We start from the raw sequence: 23501 nt of genomic DNA, 5'->3' as shown, positions 1-23501 counted from the left end.
GGGGGGGAGTGATGTGGCGACACATTGACAAGTGACATGTGACAGATGACAGAAGTCGCACATAGACTATCGACGAGCAAATCAATGGATGACGTCACAAATATCCTGCATCGCACATATGAAGTTTACATGCGAAATAACACGGATAGAAAATCCCAACGAACAACAGTTGGGCAGAAAGCCCGCCAGGCATGATCACCTCGCCTGGTCGGAGGATCCTCCTTTGCTTAGGGAACTTTACTCTCTGTTCCCTAAAATATTGTTCAGTAGGTACTTAATTAGTAAACGAATTCATTCATACTACTCGATGAGCCACATTAAGCGACAGATAATATTAAAGTACTTATGTATGTACGTATGTATGTATTGTATGTTTGTATTATCGAAATGGCACACGAGCGACCAAGGGTCACGTGCTATTTAGTGATTAAACATTTAAGTAGTGGTTGATACTAAATGTTTATTTACTTACTTTTATTAACCGACTTAAAAAAAAAGGAAGTTCTCAGTTTGACCTGTATGTATGTATGTGCGCGATTATCTCGCGTTTGGCTGAACTGATTTTAATGCGGTTTCCAGCATAGTATTTCAGAGGTGGCTTCACCGCATCGATCAAATTTTACTTATGACGTTAATCTTGTAAAAATAGGGTATCAATATAGAAATAAAACTTTCACTCACTTATATTGGCGTTGCCCTCCGTCGCTCCGTATATCTCGTTTATCTGAGGCACTTTGAACCTGGATGGGGCAAGATATATAATTAATTATGTATCTAAACAACCGACATAATGACTCAATACTATGTTTGGGTCCATAAGGGCAAATGTGATTGACATGTATTGTATGTTTTCTGTAAATAAAGTAGGTACAGTGGCAGGCGATAAATATTGCACATCGACCTATGGAAAGGAAAGACACAATCGACCAATTCGACCAAGTCGCCGCGTATTCAGCTCATGATTATGTGCCACCAAAATTAGTTGAAGCACTCTCCTCAATCACTCACTTACTATACTCACTTCGTGAGTATAGCCCGGGTGTCTTCAAAGCCAGAGTGAATAGGTTGCTTATTGGCAGACGTGCTCCATCGTAGGCTGCATCACTTACCATCAGGCGATATAGCAGTCAACCGTCGACCCATCAAATAAAAAAACTCTTCTCAAACCATAAAGAGATTAAAAATGAAATTTCTAATAAAATTGTCTCTTTACAAAAGTCGATGTGCAGTACTTATTACCGGGTATTGTAGGTAGGTATTTAGGCGATCAATTGGCCACTGGACCTAAATATAATCTAGGCATTTCATTCGAGGTCACCACGAGTGTACTAGCAGCGGCGATGGTATCGATTGATGGAAAATTTAACGTTATTAATAAACGTTATGGCGTGTCCATAGGTTATGGTCGGTGAAACAAGTGGGAATTAAATTATAGTACCTAGTTATCCACTTATTGGGAATTTTGCTTCGAATCTTCGTTCTAATTAGGTGTTATATATAACTGTTCCAAAAGTTAAAAATGTTACACCATATAAAAAAGTTTTATTAAAACGATAATGTAAATATCTTGGAAGAGAATTTGAAGACATGTTAATTCAGATGCAATAAACTTTGGACTTCCGCGATTTTGTTACAAGGAAAACTACACAACAGTTACATAACAGCACATAGTACATAAAATAACGTATGAGATTTACCTGTCTACAATCTGCTGCCAGATGGCGGACCGCATCCCGTTGCCGACCATGATGCGCACGCGGTGCTGCGAGTCCGTCGGCCGCGGGGGCTGCGCGAGGAGGTAGCGGCACATCTCGCCGATGTATTGAGCCACCTGGTGAAACATTATTCAAGTTATAACGTGTCCAATTTAAGCAATAACAATGAACCCCCATCCCCAAATACTTAAAAGGTCGACTCATAACTGTTATAACTCTTCTGTGGTTGTGAGTGGTTATGACGGAGCCTGCCTTACCAGCAGGTTATCCGTATGTTAGTTTGCCGCGCTATTACATAAAAGAACATCGTGATCATAGTAGGGCAACTGGATCTAAGACAAAATGGTATCAAGAAGCAAGTCTTATAGAAGGTTCAAAGAAGTTTGGTTTCGGCTTTTTTGGAGGCACCAAGTTTATGATTTCAGCATCTCTCATAATTTAAAATTCAAGAGATAAGAACCTTCTATCCACGGCAATACCTTGACAACTAATCAGTTCAACAAGAACCAGACACGAATTTCTCGAGTTTAAAAGACCAGAGGAGAAAATAAACCATTCAGGTACCAGATCTCTATTACTCCTCGTCGTATAACTCACCGTGCAATCATACTTGATGCAATCAGTCCAGTAGTTGGACGCGGAGAACTTGGCGCGCAGTACAGAAGGGATGCCGTCCACGAGAGCAGCCCCAGTGCCCACCAGCCCGCCCGCCATGTGGTACAGGGGCAGCGGGTTGTACATGCGGTCCGACTTCTTCAGACCCAACATGTGCACCGTCGCCACCACCACCAGGAGATACCTAAAGATGTCATTCATGTTAGTTATCGTCGTAACAGGGGACTGTTTAATGGATTGGTTATTTAAAGAAGAAAAAAAAACAAAACTCTTTCTTGATGCCTTCACATTACCTACTACTGAGCTGCTGTATAGCCTTTACAAACTTGACATACATCAAAAGTCCTTGAGAGTCAACTGCTCCAATTATGGACATCTTCAAAAGAAGGGCTTGTCGATTTCTACCCATGGCAGTTGGATAGGCAATCGTTTAATAATGTCAGGTTTACTATAGAGCACTGCTGCCCGGTCTATGTCAAAAACGTAGTCATAGCCTTTACTTACTTAGAATTGGGCAGTATAGCAGACTTGGGCATGCCGGTGGTGCCGGAGGTGTAGATGTAAAGCAGCGTATCCTTGTACCGTGGCTTGTCAGTCACGATGGGATAATCCGGAGGATGCTTCTCCATCTCCGCGGCCAGGTCCAGTACTCCAGGGGAACACTCTCCGTACAGCTGGAACAGCTTCAAGCCTTCGGGCAGCTGGTCGCGGACCTCGGATATTGCTGGTGGAAGAAAGGGGTAGTATTGAAAAACTCTCATACGACCAACAACGCCAATCACTATCTTAAAACAAAACACAAACGTCAAGCCTTTCATCCCCGAAGGTTCCCCAACTACCATGAGTACATCAGTTACATTTGTAGTTTTTAAAACTCTATCCGTGTTGTTGTTTTTCCAAAAAACTCATGGCTGACAATTGACTTGGGCTTATAAGGGGTTTGCTAAGCGCCTGGTTGTTTCGTTGGTAGGTATCTTTCTAAGATAGGATGTTAAAAATTAAAATACTTATTATTCTATTGCCTACATTTTTGCACAAACTAACTTAGAAGAGAGGATATAAATATTTATTACGTAGTTGTAAGAAACTACTTTTAAATACGCATTTGTTTAAAATCCCACCCATTTTTTTCCAAATTCCGGCTACCTGCTTAATATTCTTGCATGAAATTAGGATAATGCATGTCTACAGTGATTATTAGCTGCGATGACGAACAAAAAATACGGTCACGCCAACGGCAAAATCATTATTTTGAAAAAAAAAGACAACGACCTGTCTTTTCCTTTCCAAAATACGAGTGGGTAGGAACTCGAAGGATTTTAACTGTAATGCAGGTAAGTAGAGGCGGACTAAATATGTTATGAGTCCCCAGGTGCTAAACTAAAATGAGCCATTTGCCTACACCTAATCTAGGTAGTCTAGCTCAGACCTAACTTAAGTGACAGGGTCTAGACATTGAGATATTTTGAAAAGCAATTTCATCACGAGAATATTACCTATTGATGACCTGTTTGGGTAGTTAATTAAAGGATTTTAGATTTTATTTTGAAAATACTTATACTAATACATAGACCAGAGTCTGGTAATGTCTTATATTGCACAGTAAATATTCAGAATTCGTAAAGGCACAATATTGGCATTAGGTATACGTTTCTATTTATTTGTTTTCCTCATTTAAAATGCCAGAGTTGATGTATGATGATGTTTTTTTTACATGAAGTAAGTATAGTTTCGAGACTGTTGTTTAGATAAATTCCTAGTCATTCTGTTTTTGTGGTGTGTCTAATGACGGCCCCTCGTTTTGATGGCCAGAGCAGCGAGCCCCTTGATTGTTACTTCGCGGTTGATGGCTCATTAAATTGGGAAGTTGGAATGAAGAGTTTCTTTTAAGTTTTATTGTAAGGTGATATTCCTTTACGTGATTTTCTTAAAGGGAATGGGCAGTAGAGAACAGTAGGGTAACACTGCACTATTTTATAAAGGACGATATTAACCTTCGTATAATTTTTCTTTAAGACCTCACGTTCGAGAGTCAGGCTCATTTTCGAAAGAGGAGTGACAATATTAGATATTAAATTAAATTAAACATTTGGCACATGAAAAAGATTCCACAAAGCATATCTTTATGAGGATGAAGAATGAAATAAATCAGCAACGTACACGAACCTCAATTAGGGTGGATGAGATTACCATAAACGCATTATTATCGGATTTTCTGGCACAAATTGAGTGCGATTATTTCATGGTGGGGGGATCGTAATGAGATTCAGATGAACATGTGCGTTGTAACTTGACTCCATACAAATATAGCTACTTTTCTATAAGCTTTCTGCATTCAATGTAATTTATTAATATTTTAGGTAAACACTGGTATTAATTAATACAACAGATGACACAGGATTTTTTAAGATGATACATTTAAGGAACCCAAAGTGTAACTAACGTGTACTTAGGTACGGTTAAAAGTACAAAGGTTTTAATGAGTAATGCAATTATGCACTTACTATGAGTACTTATTAAACTTGACTTCAATTAAAACTCTATTGTGCCTACTCAGAATGACTACAGTGAAAATTAATGTATGAAATGTAAATGTATCCAATCTTGCTCAAGACTTTAATGTATTTGGGTTCACATGGCCGAACTAATCTAGGTTAACCTAAATAAATAATTTACGAATCGTTTGTCTTGCTGTACGATGTGGCTTTACGAGGGAAGCGTTTGGATAATGTTTTGAATAAAACTTTATAATCTATATTCGGTGATTTTAGAAAAGAAAATCTTACCTCAACCTAATTGTTTTCGGAACAAAATCATTGCTAAGGTACAGTTTAAGTAATCATTAAATGTCTCTGAGTACGGTAGTTAGACATTCAGACTAAGTGATTGAACGCCTCAAAATTGTCAATAAACTAAATAATACAAACGCGTGTACGAGTCTCTTGGCGATATCATACAACCTTCGACAGGCAATCAAGTTTAGGATAACAGTTACCTATCATACATTTGCACCCTAAATACATAATGCCGCTATACATTGTACAATGTACAGTTACTTCCACTTTTAACCATTTGTGTTATAAGTCCCATGTAATAGGGGGTGAGTCTATTGCCATATACTGGGCACAATTTCCAGACTCCGTGCTACTACTGAGAAATTTTGTGGTAGCAAGAGCGACAAAAAATTGTTAAATGTAAAATTCTCTTACAGTCAGCAAGCTGATCGGAGAAGACGATGGCCTTTGCCTTGGCGACCTGGATGCAGTGCAGCAGCGGCTTGTGGCGCAGGTTGCTGTTGATGAGCGCGGACACGGCGCCCAGCTTGGCCATGCCCAGCCACGTCCACACATACTCCCCACAGTTGGGCATGAACACGCACACCACGTCGCCACGCTTCAGGCCCATGTGCTCTTGCATCACTCGAGCTACCTTGTTGGAGTTAGCCGCCATCTGTTGGATGGTAAATTGTACTGTTTTATTCTGAAGTAATAAACTCTCATCTTTAAAATTTAGTCCAATCCTAACGCCACCACCACTTCGCATTTAAATTCCTTCTAAGAATTTTTCAGAAAGAACACTTAATGTAATTCAGATTCAGATCCTTGTTACGTCAATCTACATTTTGTGTACTTTGTCCCTTTTCTCAAAATTTTGGCAAAATTTAAGTCAATTAAGTTTAGATAAGCCAAAAGTGAATAAAACAGATTATTGAACCACTAGAAAAATAATGCAGCCTATCTGCATTTAAAACACTTGACGAAGTAATAGCCGTGGCTTCAATCATAAAGAATGCAAGAAGAAATGAATAAATCGATGATAATGCTGACCTCCCCGAAGGTCCAGTCGCGGTCACCGACGACGAAGAAGCATGGAGCGTCCGGGTTCTTGAGGGCGCGCCGTGTGAACAGCTCCGCCACTGTCGCATCCTGGCGACCCCATCTCTTCGACCTGATCATACCATTGGCGTAACGCCATAGGAATCTGTGGGCAAAAGGCAATTAATTAGTATAGTAGGTAGTCTTTGTTGGTCCGGCGGTTGGCGGCGCGGCGGGCGCCTAGATTTGTTACAGGTAATAAAATACAATATTGAGTTACGAGTTTCAATAGCCGAAAATTACCATCATTTGCTTCAATATTTACTAGAATGTTAACAAGTCGCCACAGAATGTAATAAAGCCTAGTATTGCTAATTCAGCTTTCATTGGAAAAATGAACGAGTACTGCCATTTAATGCTAAAATTAGCTATCGAATCGTAACTACGTACAAATCAATCTAGACTTTAATGACCGCAGATGTTGTGTTTCACGGCTACTACAGTTGGATATCGATTATTTCTGTCCTTTAGTTTCCACCGATGGAGCACATTCCCTTATAAAATATTCACTTGGGAAATGAATCGATCGGAAAATGTGCACGTGTCGCGACGGTAAAACAACACTGCTTGCAATCAAATAAAACGAGTGACGTGTTGAGTCCGCGGGAAAATGACCTATATAAAAGCATTATTATTATTGTAATAAAACATAATATTTAACTTTGAACATAATAGGAGTGAATAGGTTTGTTTGGTGTTAACTTTTATTAAACATTCGTAGGAAATAGTAAATCCTTCGTGGTTGTGCACGAGACGGTTTGGAATCACGATCGGATTATGTACCACTAATATTTTGAAATGGCTAGTTATACCTAGGTACCTACTAGAGAGCTCAGATTTCTATTTGGTATAGATAGAAATGCACTTGTTACCTATGTTGTCTACTAATTTTTCTTCTATATCTTGTATAATAGGTCTAACTGCCGCACCCTGAGTCACATGATAATGCATTACTACACTCGGGAAACCAGTCCTTAGCAACTCAACCTACAAGTGTTTTCGCATACAAAATGTTTTACTAAGGAATAGTAATGAAAAACCGATATACCATTAGAGTAAGCATTAAATGACTTCAGCTATTGGTACCAGCTGATAATAGATTTCTTTTAAAATATTTAACTAATTCAGCGGAAAACAGTATTTGCATTCCACTAACAAGTTAAAAACATACCCCTATCCACATTACAACTTTATCAACTTAGATTGGCGTACAGCATGTCTACTTTTAAATACGGAAAAGCAAGGATACCCCTAACAGAACCGAAGTCTTGAAACTACTAGAGGAAGCCATAAAGACGAAGAGTTGCTGCGGTCTGAGTTTGCCCGTGCGTATCAAGAGGGTACACGCAGCTTGTACGTAATCCTTAATTAAATGACTAAAATAAGCGACCGGTTCCCACCTCAGACCTTACAAATCTTTTAAAACATAACGTCATACGTAATGTCATAATAGACCGTTGGGGTGTTAGGGAAACAATAAAAAGGTAAAGAGTTCGAAAAAAACAGCAGAAAGCTAACAGCACGGAGAGTTGAAGAAGCCAACATCCCTAGGATTTTACAGGCCCGAAATTGATCATCGAGCGATGGTAACACCTCGAAGTATAAGTACAATGGAGGCCAGGTACCTAACGAAAATTGTCTTAAAATATAATTGGAAAGATAAGGCTAAGATTATTCCGCTGGCGAACTGGCCAGGTGCCTGTGGCCGTTTAGGGGTGAGTAAACTCAGACACTGTCAAGATTTGTTGATACACGGTCATACTACGTAAACGTTAATAATAATGGGAAACTAGGTATTGGCGGCTTAGTTTTGTCTTCGATGCGTCATCTATGTTCTTGATCTGATTAATTCGTATTAAAACGAATACAACTGCAGCTCCATTTAGTCCTTTTAAAATAATTCTTCATTACAATAACCAAATAAAACAAAATGTGTAATAAGATAAGCCAAATAAAGTTACCCTAAGCAGCTGAGGTTTTGTGAGAAAATTGTTACGAGTAAATACCCGCTAATTTTGAAAGATTTTAAAAAGTAGCTACAATGTGTAGGTAAAGAATTGTGAAAACTTCTGATGGTATATTTTTTAAAAACAATTAATTATATTGCTTTAAGAAAGTCAGACGACATTGCCGCGACATTGTTGACTGTTCGACAAGGAACAGTTTCCACAACGTCGTCCGGCGTCGTCCGATAGTCTAGGGAACATGATGTAGACAACTCGACAAATGTTTTGTAGTTTTTTTTTCTTTTCATTAGTCATAATTAATTACCGTATTTTTTTCAATGTACACAATATCGTGTTTCATTTCTAATTAAACTGTAAAAGTTCCATTTACATAGCAGCTGTCGCTAAGGTCTCCGACCACTGTTTTTCACCTTGCGAGATACGTGGAATCGAGACACAGGTATCTATTGAAAAATGTTCGTATATGTCTTTCATATTATTTAACATATAAATTTTTCTAATACTGTTGTAAAGTGAAAACGGTCAAACATTAATTTTCCTATAATAATTTGGAAACAATGAAAAAATGGAGTGCACGAAAAATTTTTGGGTAAACATTGCAATCGTGATGCGTTTATAAAACAATTCCCACATTCATATTAATTTTCACTTTAACTCTAATCTGAGGTCAAAACCCCCAGGCGCTCCACTACTGGAATCAAATAAAACGAGTTATGTTGAGTCCGCGGGAAAATGACCTTATAAAAGCATATTATTATTGTAATAAAACATAATAAAAACATAATAGTTGGTTTGTTTGATTTAACTTTTATTAAACATTGTAGGCAAAGTAAGTGATTCGTGGTTGTGCACGAGACGGATTGGAATCACGATCGGATTATGTACCGCTTATATTTTGAAATGTTCAGTTATACCTACCTAGGTACCTACTAGAGAGCTCAGATTTCTATTTGGTATAGATAGAAATGCATATGTTACCTTTCCTTTCCTTTCTTTACCTAATAAGAGTTTCAGTAATAATAGTCCCTGTGCCGTTTACACAATATGTTGTCTAAGCTTACGATTTCTAAAACTATACATTCGAAAACAGCTATGAACTGCACTATTAAAGTTCCAAAAACATATTACAACTTCGACTTAGATTGGCGTCAGCATGTCTACTCGAAATACGGAAAAGCAAGGTCACCCCTAACAGCAGCGATCTAGAAACTTGGAATATAGAGGAAGCCATAAAGACGAGAGCAGCCGCGGCGTTTGCCCGCGCGACAGTCACGCGAACAGCTTGTACGTAATCCTATAATTAAATGACTACAAATACGACCTTCCCACCCAGCCTTACAAATCTTTTAAAACATAACGTCATAGGTAATGTCATAATAGTCTTTGTTGGGGTGTTAGGGAAACAATTAAAAGGTAAAGAGTAAAAAAACAGCAGAAAGCTAACAGCAAAAACTCTAGAGTATAGAAAAATCTAGGAGTTTAATTTGATCATGAGTGATGGTAAGCACTATACAATACTAAGTGTTAAAATACATTAAAATATAAAAAAAGATATTAAGATTTGTAAGTAAATGACGTACTGTCATATTTTAGATAAGAAACGTTAAAAAAACTACAATAATAATGGGAAACTAAGTATTTCTGTTTTAAAATTTTCACGTATCTGATAATTACAATTAAAAAACAATTGCAGTTCAATTTGCTTTTAAAATAATCTCATTACAATAACCATACAAACAAAATCAATAAGATTCAAATTCGGTTACCCTACAGCAGCTGAGGTTAATGAGAAAATTTTACGACTAAATACCTACTTCGAAAAGAATTTTAATTAAGTAGCTAGCTGTGTAGGTAAAGAATTATGAAAACCTTCTGAAATATTAAAATACAATCAATTTCTTTGGTTTATAACGTCGGACGACATCGCCGCGACATTGTTGACTGTGCGACAAGGAACAGTTTCGCCGATGTCTCCGGGGACACATGTCGCTCAACAAATGTTTCTAGTGGGGACGAGGCTTAACAGACGAACTACAATATCGTGTTAATTTCTTGTGTAAATAATTTACATAGAGGTGATAAGGTACCGACTTCTGTCTGTCATTCACCTTGCCTCGTGGAAGCGAGAGTACCTATTCATCAAGTCGTTATTCTTTCATATTATGTCTACTTATAATATTTTTCTAATATTGCTTGTACTGCATAGTACGGACGGTCACGGTATCTTCCTATAACGGTATGGAAGTACCGGAGCCGTCTAGGCGCAGTGGGTTCGATGATCTTCACGTCCGATGCGATCGTGATGCGCTTATAAAGTTTTTATTATAAGTTTTCAATTTTGGAAAGTCAACTGTCGATATAGGAACGTGTACTGGACTTCAAAGAAGACTATAGTTGTTTATCACCATGTAGACCCTTTCTGGCAGGAAAAAATTACTATAGCGCGTCGAAATAAGAAAATATATGTTGATATATTAATTAACATATGGGTAAATATAGAAGATTGAAATATAGATAATTTATAGAGATACCACAAAGAAGTTAGGCAAAAAGTTTAATGCGCAGTTTAGATTGCCTACTAGATTATTACTATGCTTGGGAAAATGTATCAACCAGTTAAGTTCCCCCACGTTTCAAAATCACTAAAGGAGTACTTTAGCTTACAATTTGCTAATAAGAAACAAAAACATTGAGAAAAAGACATGCCTATCTCCTAAAAACAAGCACTTACTACAGCCTGATAAGGAAAATCTACTTGTAATACTGTAAACTGAAACCAAACAAATGGACAACGTTTCTCAACCTAGTGTCTGTGTCTACACAGTTATCGAGAGTGAACAAGTAGAGCATGCCAGCATATAAATATATGTACGTATCATATAAATATGTATTCTCTGATATCCGTCATCGTATTACAAAGTTGTAGAAAGATTTTTCTAAAAATAAATTCGTATTGTTAGATTAATGCCAAGATAAAAGTATCTTAGACACGTTTAAGAATTAAGAGAAAAAAGATACTTAATAATGAATTAAAATATATATATAAATAGGTGGGAACATCTCTCACAGATTTTATATAAATAGGTGGGAAATGTTCCCACCTATTTAAATAAAATATATACCTAGTTACATATAAACCTAGTTTTTCTAGATATAAATTAATTATTTGTGAAAAATACATTGTTATCTGAAGGTTAATTATTCTGTCTGAATAAGATGAATGCCAAAATAACTAAGTACTAACTGAATGCTAATTATTAAAATCTGTCTGGGAATTTGTATAAAATATAATAATTATTCATTTTAATAGACATACTTATAGGTATAGAGATATTTCTTATCATTCAAGTGAAAAAAAATACATTATTCTTTGTTATAAAACGACATGTTTTTGTCATTAGCTAAAGTTAGCTGAGAAACAATCAATTTTTTCAGGTAGAACCTACTCGTAATAAGTAAGAACAAAATCCAAGGTCATGATAAACACAATGATTAATTTTCCACATTTGAGAGTATGAAGAGAAAAAGGGAAATATTAAAGGAAAACCTAGTAAATTATGTAACGAGGAAACTACAGCATTGCGTATATTAAGCTTGGCCAACAGAGTATGCCAAATTTCCCTAGCATTGCGCCATATTGCCTGAACTACAATATTTAGGTGGATGAAATTTTACCCTGACACCTGTAAAGTAAATAAAGGATCCAATTACTTAACTGTTATACCTAATTAACAAACTTCACAACAAAGTTATTGGAATATCTAAACAAATCTACATGAATTTAAGTTTAAAATGACTAAATGAGTACGATTTTAAGAATAAATATTGAGTTTCAGACTAGATTTTCTCAGTATTTAAGAACAAACGCTCCTAATCTTTAAAAACTGTCTAGACGGAGTATTCGATCGTACTAAATAAAAGTGCCCTACAAATAGCACTTTATTATAACCTTATTTACAAAAGATTAATTAGTTCAAATAACAACAGATATTTATTATCTAGAAGCATTTATATGAGCCTTTGTATATAAGTGGTATGCAATACAAATATTTGAATAAGACAATAAAACAAAGGGCACAAAGGGTGCTGATATCACAAATAAAGATAATTATATAATGACACTCCATGTATCAATCGTTGCTTCATCTTTGTAATGCAACTATAATAAAGAAAAACATCGATAAATATACAAATTGACAAAGTGTTATTTAAACGATTAATATTTTTTTGAAAACAATATACACCGGTTATGCAGACAGTATCAGAGAGACTGTAAAAAAAAATTCTTTGAAAAGAGTAACGATGGTGTTTCTCAGTCGTTCTTTTCTATTTGCTAAGTTACACTTTGGAACGAGCACCTAGCTTCGCTGACAGACAGACTGATGGACAATTTAATTTGACATTTCAAAAGTGCCTAAATTAAGGATTAATTGAAATAAATGCTTTGACTTTGACTTTATGTACTAGACAAGTAGGTGTACTTTTATTATAATAAACTCAGGTACTTCTAACACGAAGTAGCTAAGTTTATTTCGTACATTCCATCCGAGTAGGAGTAGGTATCCTTAGGGAAACATATTTCACAAATTCTGATAGGTATGTAATATGTACTGCTACTATTTCATAGCTAAATAATAATGTTTACTAGTATATGAGGCATTGTTTGCATATTTATAAATAAGTACCTAAATAAATAAACATTAATGATTTACATAAGGAATAACTATGCCGTATCCAGTGTTAGCTAATGTTTAGTCACGTGTTTGGCCTGTTGGTAGATTATCCTGTTTATTTTGCGTATCAAATAACTTGGTGTGGCGTGGAACCAAACCAACAGATTGTCGGCTATGTCAACATCACTTGTGGCTAGGAAAGATACATTGGTTTTGAACACACTTTGGTGATACGTAATTTCCTTATACAAGCCACTAGTATATTAAGTAATATAATGTAATATAATATTAACTAGCGGCCTGTCCTGCTTGACCGTTATTTCTTGAGATTGTTTCTCTGCGTATTTTCCTTGTTTTACGTAACCTTTTTTATGGTATAAGACGGTAAACGAGCAGACGGATTACTTGATTGTAAGTAATCGCCGCAATTGCAAGTACTTTGCCGGCCTTTCGGGGTTAGGATTTTAAGGGTTGTTGCGGAATCCGGGATTGGGAAGGGGGGCGGTAATTGGGCCTCCGGTAACTTCACTCACAGAACGAAACATAACAAGCGTTGTTTCACGTCGGTTTCCTATGAGGCCGTGGTATCACTCCGGTCGAGCCTGCCATTCGTGCCGAAGCGTGGCACTCCCAATAACAAACTACTTATAATTTTATTATATGCAGTCATTCAAGAGCAATGCCCATTTCGGAGATCATAAACTCCGCGACATGAGGATGGAAATGTTTAAAAATTGAAAATCGCGTTTTTTGACGGACATATTTTATCGCCGCCATTCATCCAATTTATTAGTCATTCATTATCACTCGACCAATAGAGCCAGCAAAATGCTAATAATTTAAGTACCTAAATCACATTCGATGTAACTTTATAAATAGCACAGCACGTGGTTTCATACAACTGTGATAAAGTAATACCCATTTATTCATTCGGTTTCAAACTAAACAAGCAACTAGAATCTACATTCATATTAAAGAGTTTTAGGCGAAACCTGAAACTTTTTGTACAAATATAAATTAAACTAATTTAATTTCGTGATTTGTTTCTATTTCAAATTCAAATATTAGAGTAATATTTCATAATCCGTATGATTAATTTTGAGTAGGAAAATTAAATTTATATTACAAAATAAATAACAGTTGCTGTGGTTTCATAGGGGCTACAATCATGAAACAAGTACCTACAAAGAGAAGATGTCATAATGTGATTGTGCAAAATGTGATTGAGTGTGTGTGACAAAACAAATGGGTCCTGCCCTATGTTAAAGGGAACTCAGATTATGACATCTCCTTTTTGTATTTGCTTGGGTATAATACAGCACTTAAGCTGAAACATAGGTACATCTAGGCTAGATATTCTACTGTCTACCAATCTCTGAGTAATGTGATGTTGGTTCAACAGTCAATAACACACGATACATAGTTCAAACATACTCATATACTCACAGACGTCTGTATATATATTTGTACCATCGTAATCTCAACGAACGCACTTCGTCTAAAGTTCAGAATCGAAAATAGATGTGCGCATAGCGTGTGTAAACAATGTAATGAGATGAAGCGAACAAGACGGATAACCACTGAAAATGTCGTACGAGATCTATTACAAGGCACTTTGTTCATGTTAGCAAAGTACATTTAAGATACAACTTAATTTTCTACGTGATAGGTCTTACTTTTCTATTTTGAGGGATGTAGGCACTTAAGTAAATGTTTTAGCTAGGGTGTTGTATTTATTTTGTTAAACAATTTACTTGTGTTCGCAGCTTCTGATACCTAATTGAATTTGGTCCCGACCTAGATATCGCAAGAGTGACTCTTGATCGGGAACACCTAGGATCGTATCAAGGGCAGAATATTAGGTACAGTGATAACTTTTCAGAGATAACTAAAGATGTTCCATTAATATTGGCTCTTTTAGCATCTAATTTGTGAAGTGAGTATTGTATTTTGTATAGGTATTTGCTAAAAAACGTAATTAATATTTTGTATTAGCAATTTTTATGAGACATTAAACTATTCAATGGGATATATAGTCACAACTCTTTTCGGGTGACTCGACTAGTTTCGAGCAATAATTATAGGCTTGCTGCTCGTGAATATGAGCCCCTATATAGCACGCCTTGAAATGAGTCGAGACTTACACAAAAGAAATAACGTGAGATAGCCGTTGAATATAAGCTCTAGGTTCTTTCATTTTACTATTAGATAAAAACGAGATCAATCCATTCTACCATCATCAATTTTAGCTCATATACGGATAATGAGTATTATGAATATTTCTAAACTAACCTAAGACAATACGTTATGTTATGATACAACGGCCTTTGTTAGCCCTTAGTGTTCACACGAAACGATAACTATTATAAATAGATGTGGCACAAGGCTCACTAAAACAGGAAGAGTTGCAGATCAATGAGCGTTCACGCATACTGGGCATAAATAACTGTAATTGTTAATACAGGAATTGTTAATAAACTTGTTATTATTATTTACTTGATACATATTTTGTATGAGATAATAAAGTCAAAGTACCTATAAAAAAATCTCATTGTTACGTAGTTTAGTAGTTCGATCGATATTTGAACACAATCGATGAACAGATATTGATAGTCTGTGAAAGCATTGGTTAACTGTATCACACTGATATAGAATAATTTCTATAGCAAAAGTGTTTTTAGTACACTGACTAATTATGATAATGCATCAGTCATAAACGCGCTTTGTTGAATAACATAATTGACGGAAATCGTTTACCGCATCTAGATTTCAATAGTTAATTTACGGTACAAAGTCGAAAGTTCAACTCCAAATCGGAGTCTTGTATTTTTTGTGACTAATCACAGACAAAATAGATACAATGACGAATACATTAACGTTTTAATTCCCCATTTAAAACAGACTATTACCTTTAAACTTATTTATAAATGGATCTAGGCAATCCTAGCATACATTAACTTTATTTTATTTTTTTATTGCAATGTCATTTTGTGGACGGCAGCCAAGAATTGTTCATTTCAGTGGCTGGAGTGAGTTTGACATTTACCTGCGAATAGGATGCGACATCGTCTGCCAATTCAGATTAAATACATCATTCTATTTAATGGTTCAAACTGTATGAAAATTCTTTTAGTATTTCTTTAGTTTATTGATCAGAGATAAAAATAGGCAGATAGTCAGATCTGAAAAGGTTTATATCAAATCAGTAAGCTTGGTAATTTCGTTTAATCTGTTTTATAGGGACAATGAACTAAGACCGCGATGTTTACTATAATCATTTTTTCGAAAAATAATGAGCATCATATATTAAGAATGCTTTTATTAAGTATTCTACAGATACAAACATTTTAAAATCTAATAACAATGTGAATTTAGAGGGTTAGATAAAACTACCAAAAATTTCAGGTACAGCTGACAGAAAGACATGAAAGAAACCACGTAACAAAAGCTAGTATTTTAGTAAATAAAGGGCTTGGCACGTTATGATACGCATTCACGTAACCGATTGTTCTCAAGGTATGTTTGTTTACACAGATCCAAGGGCGTTACAGCAAGTTTCCGTTCCTCTACAGACTACAGATACGTAAATAATTATAATCTACGACGCGTAACTTCTTACACGTGAACTAACAGAAATTAAATAATTTAATATGAACTGATAATTAGCCTATCGTACGTCCAAATTTCTAATGACCACGTTTCGTGCAGCTTGGTTGAGCAAGTGCGACTAACGAGCTCATGGAGTCTGTGATTGAATCCCTGCGTCAGGTAAAATATTGGCCTAGAGCCTGAAACTGTCTTAAATGGCTGACTGCCCTTTTCAGTAATCGATCATTCGTTCGAGTTTCAGTCAAAATAAAGATCGATCCACAGATTTTGGATTATGATCGGTTATGCTAATTACTAGTTAAGCTGGCTCCCTATTAATGTGATTCGTAACGTTAATAGGTACTATAATATTAATAGGCACGTCAACGGTCAACTTGATCTACTCCTTATGTTATGGGAAGAAATGAACTCCAAGAAATGCTTTCTAAACATTCATTAGATATAGGTTTGTATAGTTTAAGTCAACACGAGTATTGTGTTCAGAAATTATGAAGAACAAATTCAATATCGTCATTTAAAAGGACTTAGAAATTGAATTACCTACATCTTGTCTCCAAGTAAAGTGAACTGTTTATTATTCAGTTATTTCAATTCTGTTATTTTATACGTAAAACTTATAGGATTAAGTCAGCAGCTTTAGAAGACAGATTAACATAAAATAATACGTTTTATTTACTGAAAAAGTATACAAGGATAATGTCAACTTTTAATGAGATACGAGGAGATTTATAAGTTATAAGACTCACAGGAGCTAAAGAAACTGTAATTTATAGACGAAATCAAAAGTTTAATTATTGTTTTTTGGTTAACTAGGAAATCGATGGAGATCAGGGACATTTGATGCTAGGTATTCGTGTGAAGCCCTTACATACAACTACATCATCATCAGCCCGGTAGACGTCCACACGTCCACTGTTAAACAAACCCATGAAGGACATATATATCTAAAATCAATTCAATTAAACCACCTTCCAAACAAAAGGAATCAGATCTAAATCGGTTCATCCGTTTAGAAGCTACGATTCCACTGACAGATCTACATATAAAACTTAAAACACCCCTATTTTCACACCAAAAGGCTTAAAAACAACAACATAGGGTAAACTTCAAGGCCATTCAGATAGTCGTCAAGTAACAAACAAGACAGTGTATAGAGATGGTGTGACGTCATCAGTTGCCGTTTGCAATAGACAGCGGTAACTGTCCCATTCCCATTCCCATCACATCGCAGACTGCTCGGCGGTGTACCATCGATCGTCCCAAACTGTGATTGAGGTCACATGTTGGGGGTTGTAAAGTTACTTTTGCAGGGATTTTTAAGTGGAAATTCATGTCCATTATATGTATAGACTTGACTGATGTGCAAAGATGAAAAGTGAAATATTACAATAGATACATAATTATGTATGTCTTCTTTTTGCTTATAGCATCATGAAATGTTATAGGCAACTAGTTTCTGCCAGCGACTTCGCACACGTTCCTGTGGGATAAAAAAATATCCTATCGCTCAAGTCTGCTCATGCCCTGTCTGTACCTACACCAAATTTCATCAAAATCCGTTCAGTAGTTTTAGTGTGATTGACGGAAAAACTTCAAACAAACAATATTTCACCTTCAAAATAAAGATTTTAAATGTTAACTTTATAGTGTGATAATAAGAAGCAACTTTTCTAACATCTTTAATATTATGTTCAACAGCTCATGACAGTCTATACATTCAGGTTTGCCATAATATCCATGCCTGCCAAGCGTGATGATGATAATTTAATTACCATAGAACACACGATAAATAAAGGGGGACTTTAAACTAAAATTTACCGAGCGAAACTACGAAACGTGAATTTTCATAGAATACTACGTTATGTCTACGAGGTTACTACGCTACTACGCGAGCCCTTCGCAGCGGCTACTTGGTGACTACGAAGGTGCTACGAGACCACTAGATATGTAGCGTAGTGACTACGAAGATGATACGCAGATTTTACGCAACCATAGGTACAATGCATAAAAACAAAATGAGATATTATTTATTTAAAGAGTCAAATAAGACCTAAGCTTACATTCACACTTACAACATTATTTAGTAATTGATAGGACTTAAAAAACATTGTCATATTATGTAAAAAATACCGAAAGGAATAACATATTTTATCCTCATCTCTGTATAAATGTAAGAACATTTCATACATACTTATATCAATTATGAAGTCTTGTAATAAGCTTATTGATTTCAATTTTGCATATTCCATGAAACTTGTTATTTGTATAAGATAAACAGATTAATTCTTACTAAAAAACTGTCAAGATAATAGAAAAAGAAACACATTTCATAAACAAACTTGAATAAATTATTCACGCATAAATCAGTGTTTAAATTATGGCATTGTCTAAAGTCCAACTACCATAATACGTTATATACGAATTTTATAAATAAAAAAAGGTAAAATGTATTGTAATTAATTCCAACAAGATCGTTTCAAAATGGATCGATAGCGGTGTCTGCCTGATGTCCCTTCCTCGCCCTACGGCCTTTTCAATGCCAAGCGATATTAATATAAAAAAGACGATAACTAAATGTCAATAAGGGTCACTATTTAATCACATTATGCCCAAAAAGGTAGCCAGAATATTTGTGCTACATTCTAAGTGATTAAATTGAGTAAAATTCACTGGTTTTTGGAGAAAATACTTATGTTTTCAACATTTTTTTTTTGTAATATTGGTAGCAACAATGCTAACGATTCGCTTGATATTTTAAACTAGAAATAGGTACATCTACAATACCAGAGAAATAACGAGTAGGTACGTGACAGATTAATTCACCTTTAAGTTACTAGCTGCTTATCTAAGTAATAACTTACCGCCGTACTCAGAGTCATTTAATGGTTACTTATCTAACCCAGTCTTTAGCAATAGTTTTCGGAACAAAATCGTTACTAAGAAATAGTTTAGGTGATCATTAAATGTCTCTGAGTACCTACGACAGTTAGACAGAATGACAATTTCAAGAATAAGTAAACAGTCATGGAAGAAAATGGTAGGTTTAGCGACATATTGCAAGAAAATAATGATGGCTAATGCCTTTGACAACAATAAAATGACTGATGAGATACAAATTATAGACTTGTAGTCCAATTAAATTAGGCTAGCTTAGACGAAGAAAAATACGAAGATATTGTTTTGGATAAAGTAACCTAAGTTTTTTGTCGAAATAGAATTATCATGAAATCGACGACAAGTCTAAGAAGTAAAATAATACCGAAAATATTTTACTAATATTATAAATGCGAATATTTGTAAGTTTGTCACTCAATCACGTCAAAATGGCTGAAGCGATCGAGATGAAAATTGAAACAGGGGTAGATTATGGTCTGAAATAACATGTATAATTCTTTTTATCCCACGGGACCGCAGACGAAGCCGCTGGCAGAAGATTATTTTATAAATGTAGTTATTATTAAGAATATCTAACAAAGTCACGATCTGGAAGATTTCAGCTGAAACTTCTTATTTATTATCTTACACAAAGCGAGGGAAACGCCGCAGGCTACGTTTTGATGATACTCGTAAAACCTTTATAACGACGAACAAATAACTTTCTCATAACGAATACAATTAAAAATCGACATTCATTGTTATTTATTGTTTTTTATCTAGCAGGAATATTATTAGAACAATTTTATTAGAACACTAGCTACTTCGTGGTTTTACCCGCTCTGCTCGCTCCTATCATTCGTAGTATGATGATATTTAGTTCTAACCTTCCTCAACAAATGGGCTATCTAACACAAATAGCATAATTCAAATCGGATCAGTAGTTCCGGAGATTAGGGCGTTCAAACAAACAAACGACGAAACGAAACGAGTTTAGAGTAAGAGTTACTAGTTAGTAAATTAGTATGTAGAAGTAAGTATAGATAAACCTTTTTTATTTTCTCAAAATCTAAAAGAAATAAGACGTATGGCCAGCCGAACAAGCCAGTAGACCTGCTATCTGCATCTTATACCATCTAGAAGTTTGGTCTGAAATGTAACGCTTGCGATCACTTATTAGATCATCAAGGTCATAAGGTAGTGTCTAAACCAATCAATAACATAGCTAGGTTGTGAAGTAAGTCAGCACCTAAGTAATCGATAATAACTATGGATTACTTTATACGTGACTCGATAGTTAGTCGATTATTCGATCAATTATTTAGAGTCTGCACTGCGTTTGATTTCCTTTCGAGAAAAAGTTAGTTCTCAAAATGTAAAACACATTTTTTATGAGAGGACTGAGGACGAGGTCGCATTTTCGATTGTCAGGCCCGGAAATTATTGAGACGTTAACAAACCGAAACTTTCAACGATTCCAGAATTCCGTTTTCGACAAATTATAAAAAGTTTTGAGATTGAAATTGTAACAGTTATATTTTACCTAATTATGTGTGAAAAATACCTCAGCTGATATTACAAACAATAATAGATTGATTAATTCGATATAGTGTACTTGCTTCGACAGTACCTGGATAAAAACACCTACAACAGTCACCTTTAAAGACATGAGAAATTAGTGATAACTTAATAGGTCTAATACAGGCTTCATTTAGGTTCAAAGTGCTTTGTTAGAGTAAAACATGTGCATAAACTGTATGTACAATATGAATGAAGAATGTAAACCGAAAGCTGTACGCAATAAGGACAATGATTCATTCCATAAAGATATTTTTGTAACAAAGGATTAGCAGAATGGACTTTAGTCAGATTGGAATGAAGTTTCTTTTTGATTCAATCCTTTGTACTTAGGTACTTATTTTAACTTTCGTAAGATATTAAATTGATTATGAGCTCTTAGTATCGCTTGAAACTAGTCAAATTACCTCGTAAACAATATTACGTAAATAAGCCGTTGAATATAATTATTCATATCCTTTGTTCTTAAAATTGTAGCCTAGACAAAATCCACAAAATTTTATCGGTATGAAAAAAACTAGGTAATCTCGTAATTATAGTTTTAATTATGTTTTTTTTCATTTGAGTTGTTACCTAGATTAATTCAATACATTATTCAACATAAGTTTTGTTTAATTAATATATGTATGTTTATTAGTTAGACTCAAAACAGAATTCGACCATAAAAATTAAGATAACCACACAAAAAATAATCTGACAATTTAAATCAGGACCTTGTGTTCTGCATAGTTTATTGACATGTAAAATAATTACACAGATAAATATGTAGTAAACTAACACTAAGCACATTATGGTCAGTCACAAACGAGGAAAGCTTTCAGATTATGTTCCTATATCTATTTTATCTAATCTTTTCATACCATAAGTTAAATAAAATATAAATAAAACATATCAGTAGATTCACAGTCTACCGTGATATGTAAATTATATAGCAGCTTGAACACTACATATATTATGATTACTATGTAGGTACGTTTTAGGACCTCTCCATAACCATGTGACAGAGGATTTATGTCGTGACGACGTGACGAACAATTAATTATTTATGCAAAGGACGTCACCGGTCCTTTGCAGTAAGCACTTCCATCACATAGGAGCATTCAGCCATCAAAATCTAAATAGTTAGCAGGTATATAGCAACTTGATACAGTAGCTGGCCGGTTCCTGCGGGTACTTAAAAAAACATTCGGTAGTCAAGTACTCACTACGAGCCAGCCATGAATAATGCGAACGTAGTACGTTCAGTCACCGAATAAAACGACCCCTGATATTTAAATATGGATTTTTGGATTACAAATCGATGTGGCTGTCACTCAGCCACACCGTTCTATTGTTGTTTATTACCCTATGTGCCACAACCGTCGCGCAAAACGTTTAACCGATAATATCAAACCTTGATAATATTGCTCGTTTTAACATTTAATTATATCAAAACCATACATGAAAACTACTATAAATACACGTCGGTTTCCTTGACATCGAAAACCGGTAAATTTTTGACGCAGTGGTGGATATTGCAGGTGTTTCCATACATGCCAACGTTTATTGCTGCGAGAGGATAATAATAAAAACAAGGGCACTTACTTGCAGTCTCTCGGCAGTGTTTTGATGAACACGTAAATGTGCCTCCTATATCGGTAGACGCAGGGCGCTACGGCAAGGATGACGAATATCGCCGCCTTAGAGAGTGTACTGAGCACGGCGGCCATCGCGGCGGCCAGTGCCATGAGAGCGACGAGCGCTGCCAGTATCGCGTCCATGCTGGCGGGCGGCCCAGTAGGGCGCACAGCGGCTAACTATACACCGGTAACAGATAAACAGTACGTGTGAGTACGATGCGCGATCACTACGCACCGGGGACGCGCGCGTCCATCGACACCGAACAGTTTCGTATAAATGCGGGAAGGACTCGCAGCACGGAGCGGTGCGTGTGCCGAGCGAGCGGCCGCGTCAATGGCGGAGCGCCGGCCTACAGCCCCCCTCGCGCCAGCTGCACATGCGCCGACAACAGCTGATCCTCGAACGGTAGGCGCGCTATGTTACCAACCCCAGTTAACTCATCTGAGCTTCAGTGTAAAATAATACCGATATAGGACGCGACAGTTACAAAATTTTTCGCGGATGTCTTTGTTATAGCTGTCGTTTCACATAATTTTATGATATTTCAATGATATTCGGAATTCAAAAATATTTTTCAACGGCCATAAACAATAAATGACAATAAAAAACAAGCATACAAAAGAGAAGGTTCTTACAGGAAAGGAGGTGTTATACCTATTGTATTTTCTGTAAAAGTATTTCGACATGTCTGTTTGTTATCTCGACATTTTTATCAGTGTCAATCAAAGTAACGCAATGTAAACTTACCTGTAGTTGTTATGGTTGGAAGGTTCCACGTTGCCCGGTAGTTGTCTCCGCACGTGTTCACTAGTACAGGCGCCGTGTAACGCTCACAGGACGATGCACACATTGCACACGTACAGAATTTATTATTATGCATTATAATTAACTTCGGTCATGACCATGTAGAGTACGATACAAGGAGGAAGGAAATAGTAATTTTATTGATAGACAGGATAAATATATAGGCTAGGT

The 23501-nt window shown here is 35.8% G+C and overlaps 1 protein-coding gene across 1 annotated transcript in view; it reads right to left on the bottom strand.

Annotated features, from left to right (window-relative positions):
* The window catches only part of LOC118273026 (long-chain fatty acid transport protein 4), a 29744-nt gene extending 6647 nt beyond the window's left edge, over positions 1-23097 (bottom strand). Inside the window, exons 1-7 of the mRNA XM_035589775.2 lie at positions 22491-23097; positions 6158-6311; positions 5540-5780; positions 2835-3054; positions 2313-2514; positions 1698-1831; positions 682-740 (exon numbers count right to left, since the gene is read on the bottom strand). Of these exons, the coding sequence (XP_035445668.1) occupies positions 682-740; positions 1698-1831; positions 2313-2514; positions 2835-3054; positions 5540-5780; positions 6158-6311; positions 22491-22666 (1186 nt within the window). The 5' untranslated portion in view covers positions 22667-23097. The remainder of the gene's footprint in view (positions 1-681; positions 741-1697; positions 1832-2312; positions 2515-2834; positions 3055-5539; positions 5781-6157; positions 6312-22490) is intronic.
* Between the last annotated feature and the right edge of the window lie 404 nt (positions 23098-23501).

The sequence above is a fragment of the Spodoptera frugiperda genome, chromosome 1 (genome assembly GCF_023101765.2).
Source record: "Spodoptera frugiperda isolate SF20-4 chromosome 1, AGI-APGP_CSIRO_Sfru_2.0, whole genome shotgun sequence".
In the NCBI taxonomy this organism is placed as follows: Eukaryota; Metazoa; Arthropoda; class Insecta; order Lepidoptera; family Noctuidae; genus Spodoptera; species Spodoptera frugiperda.
This window is presented reverse-complemented; position numbering and strand designations above follow the sequence as displayed.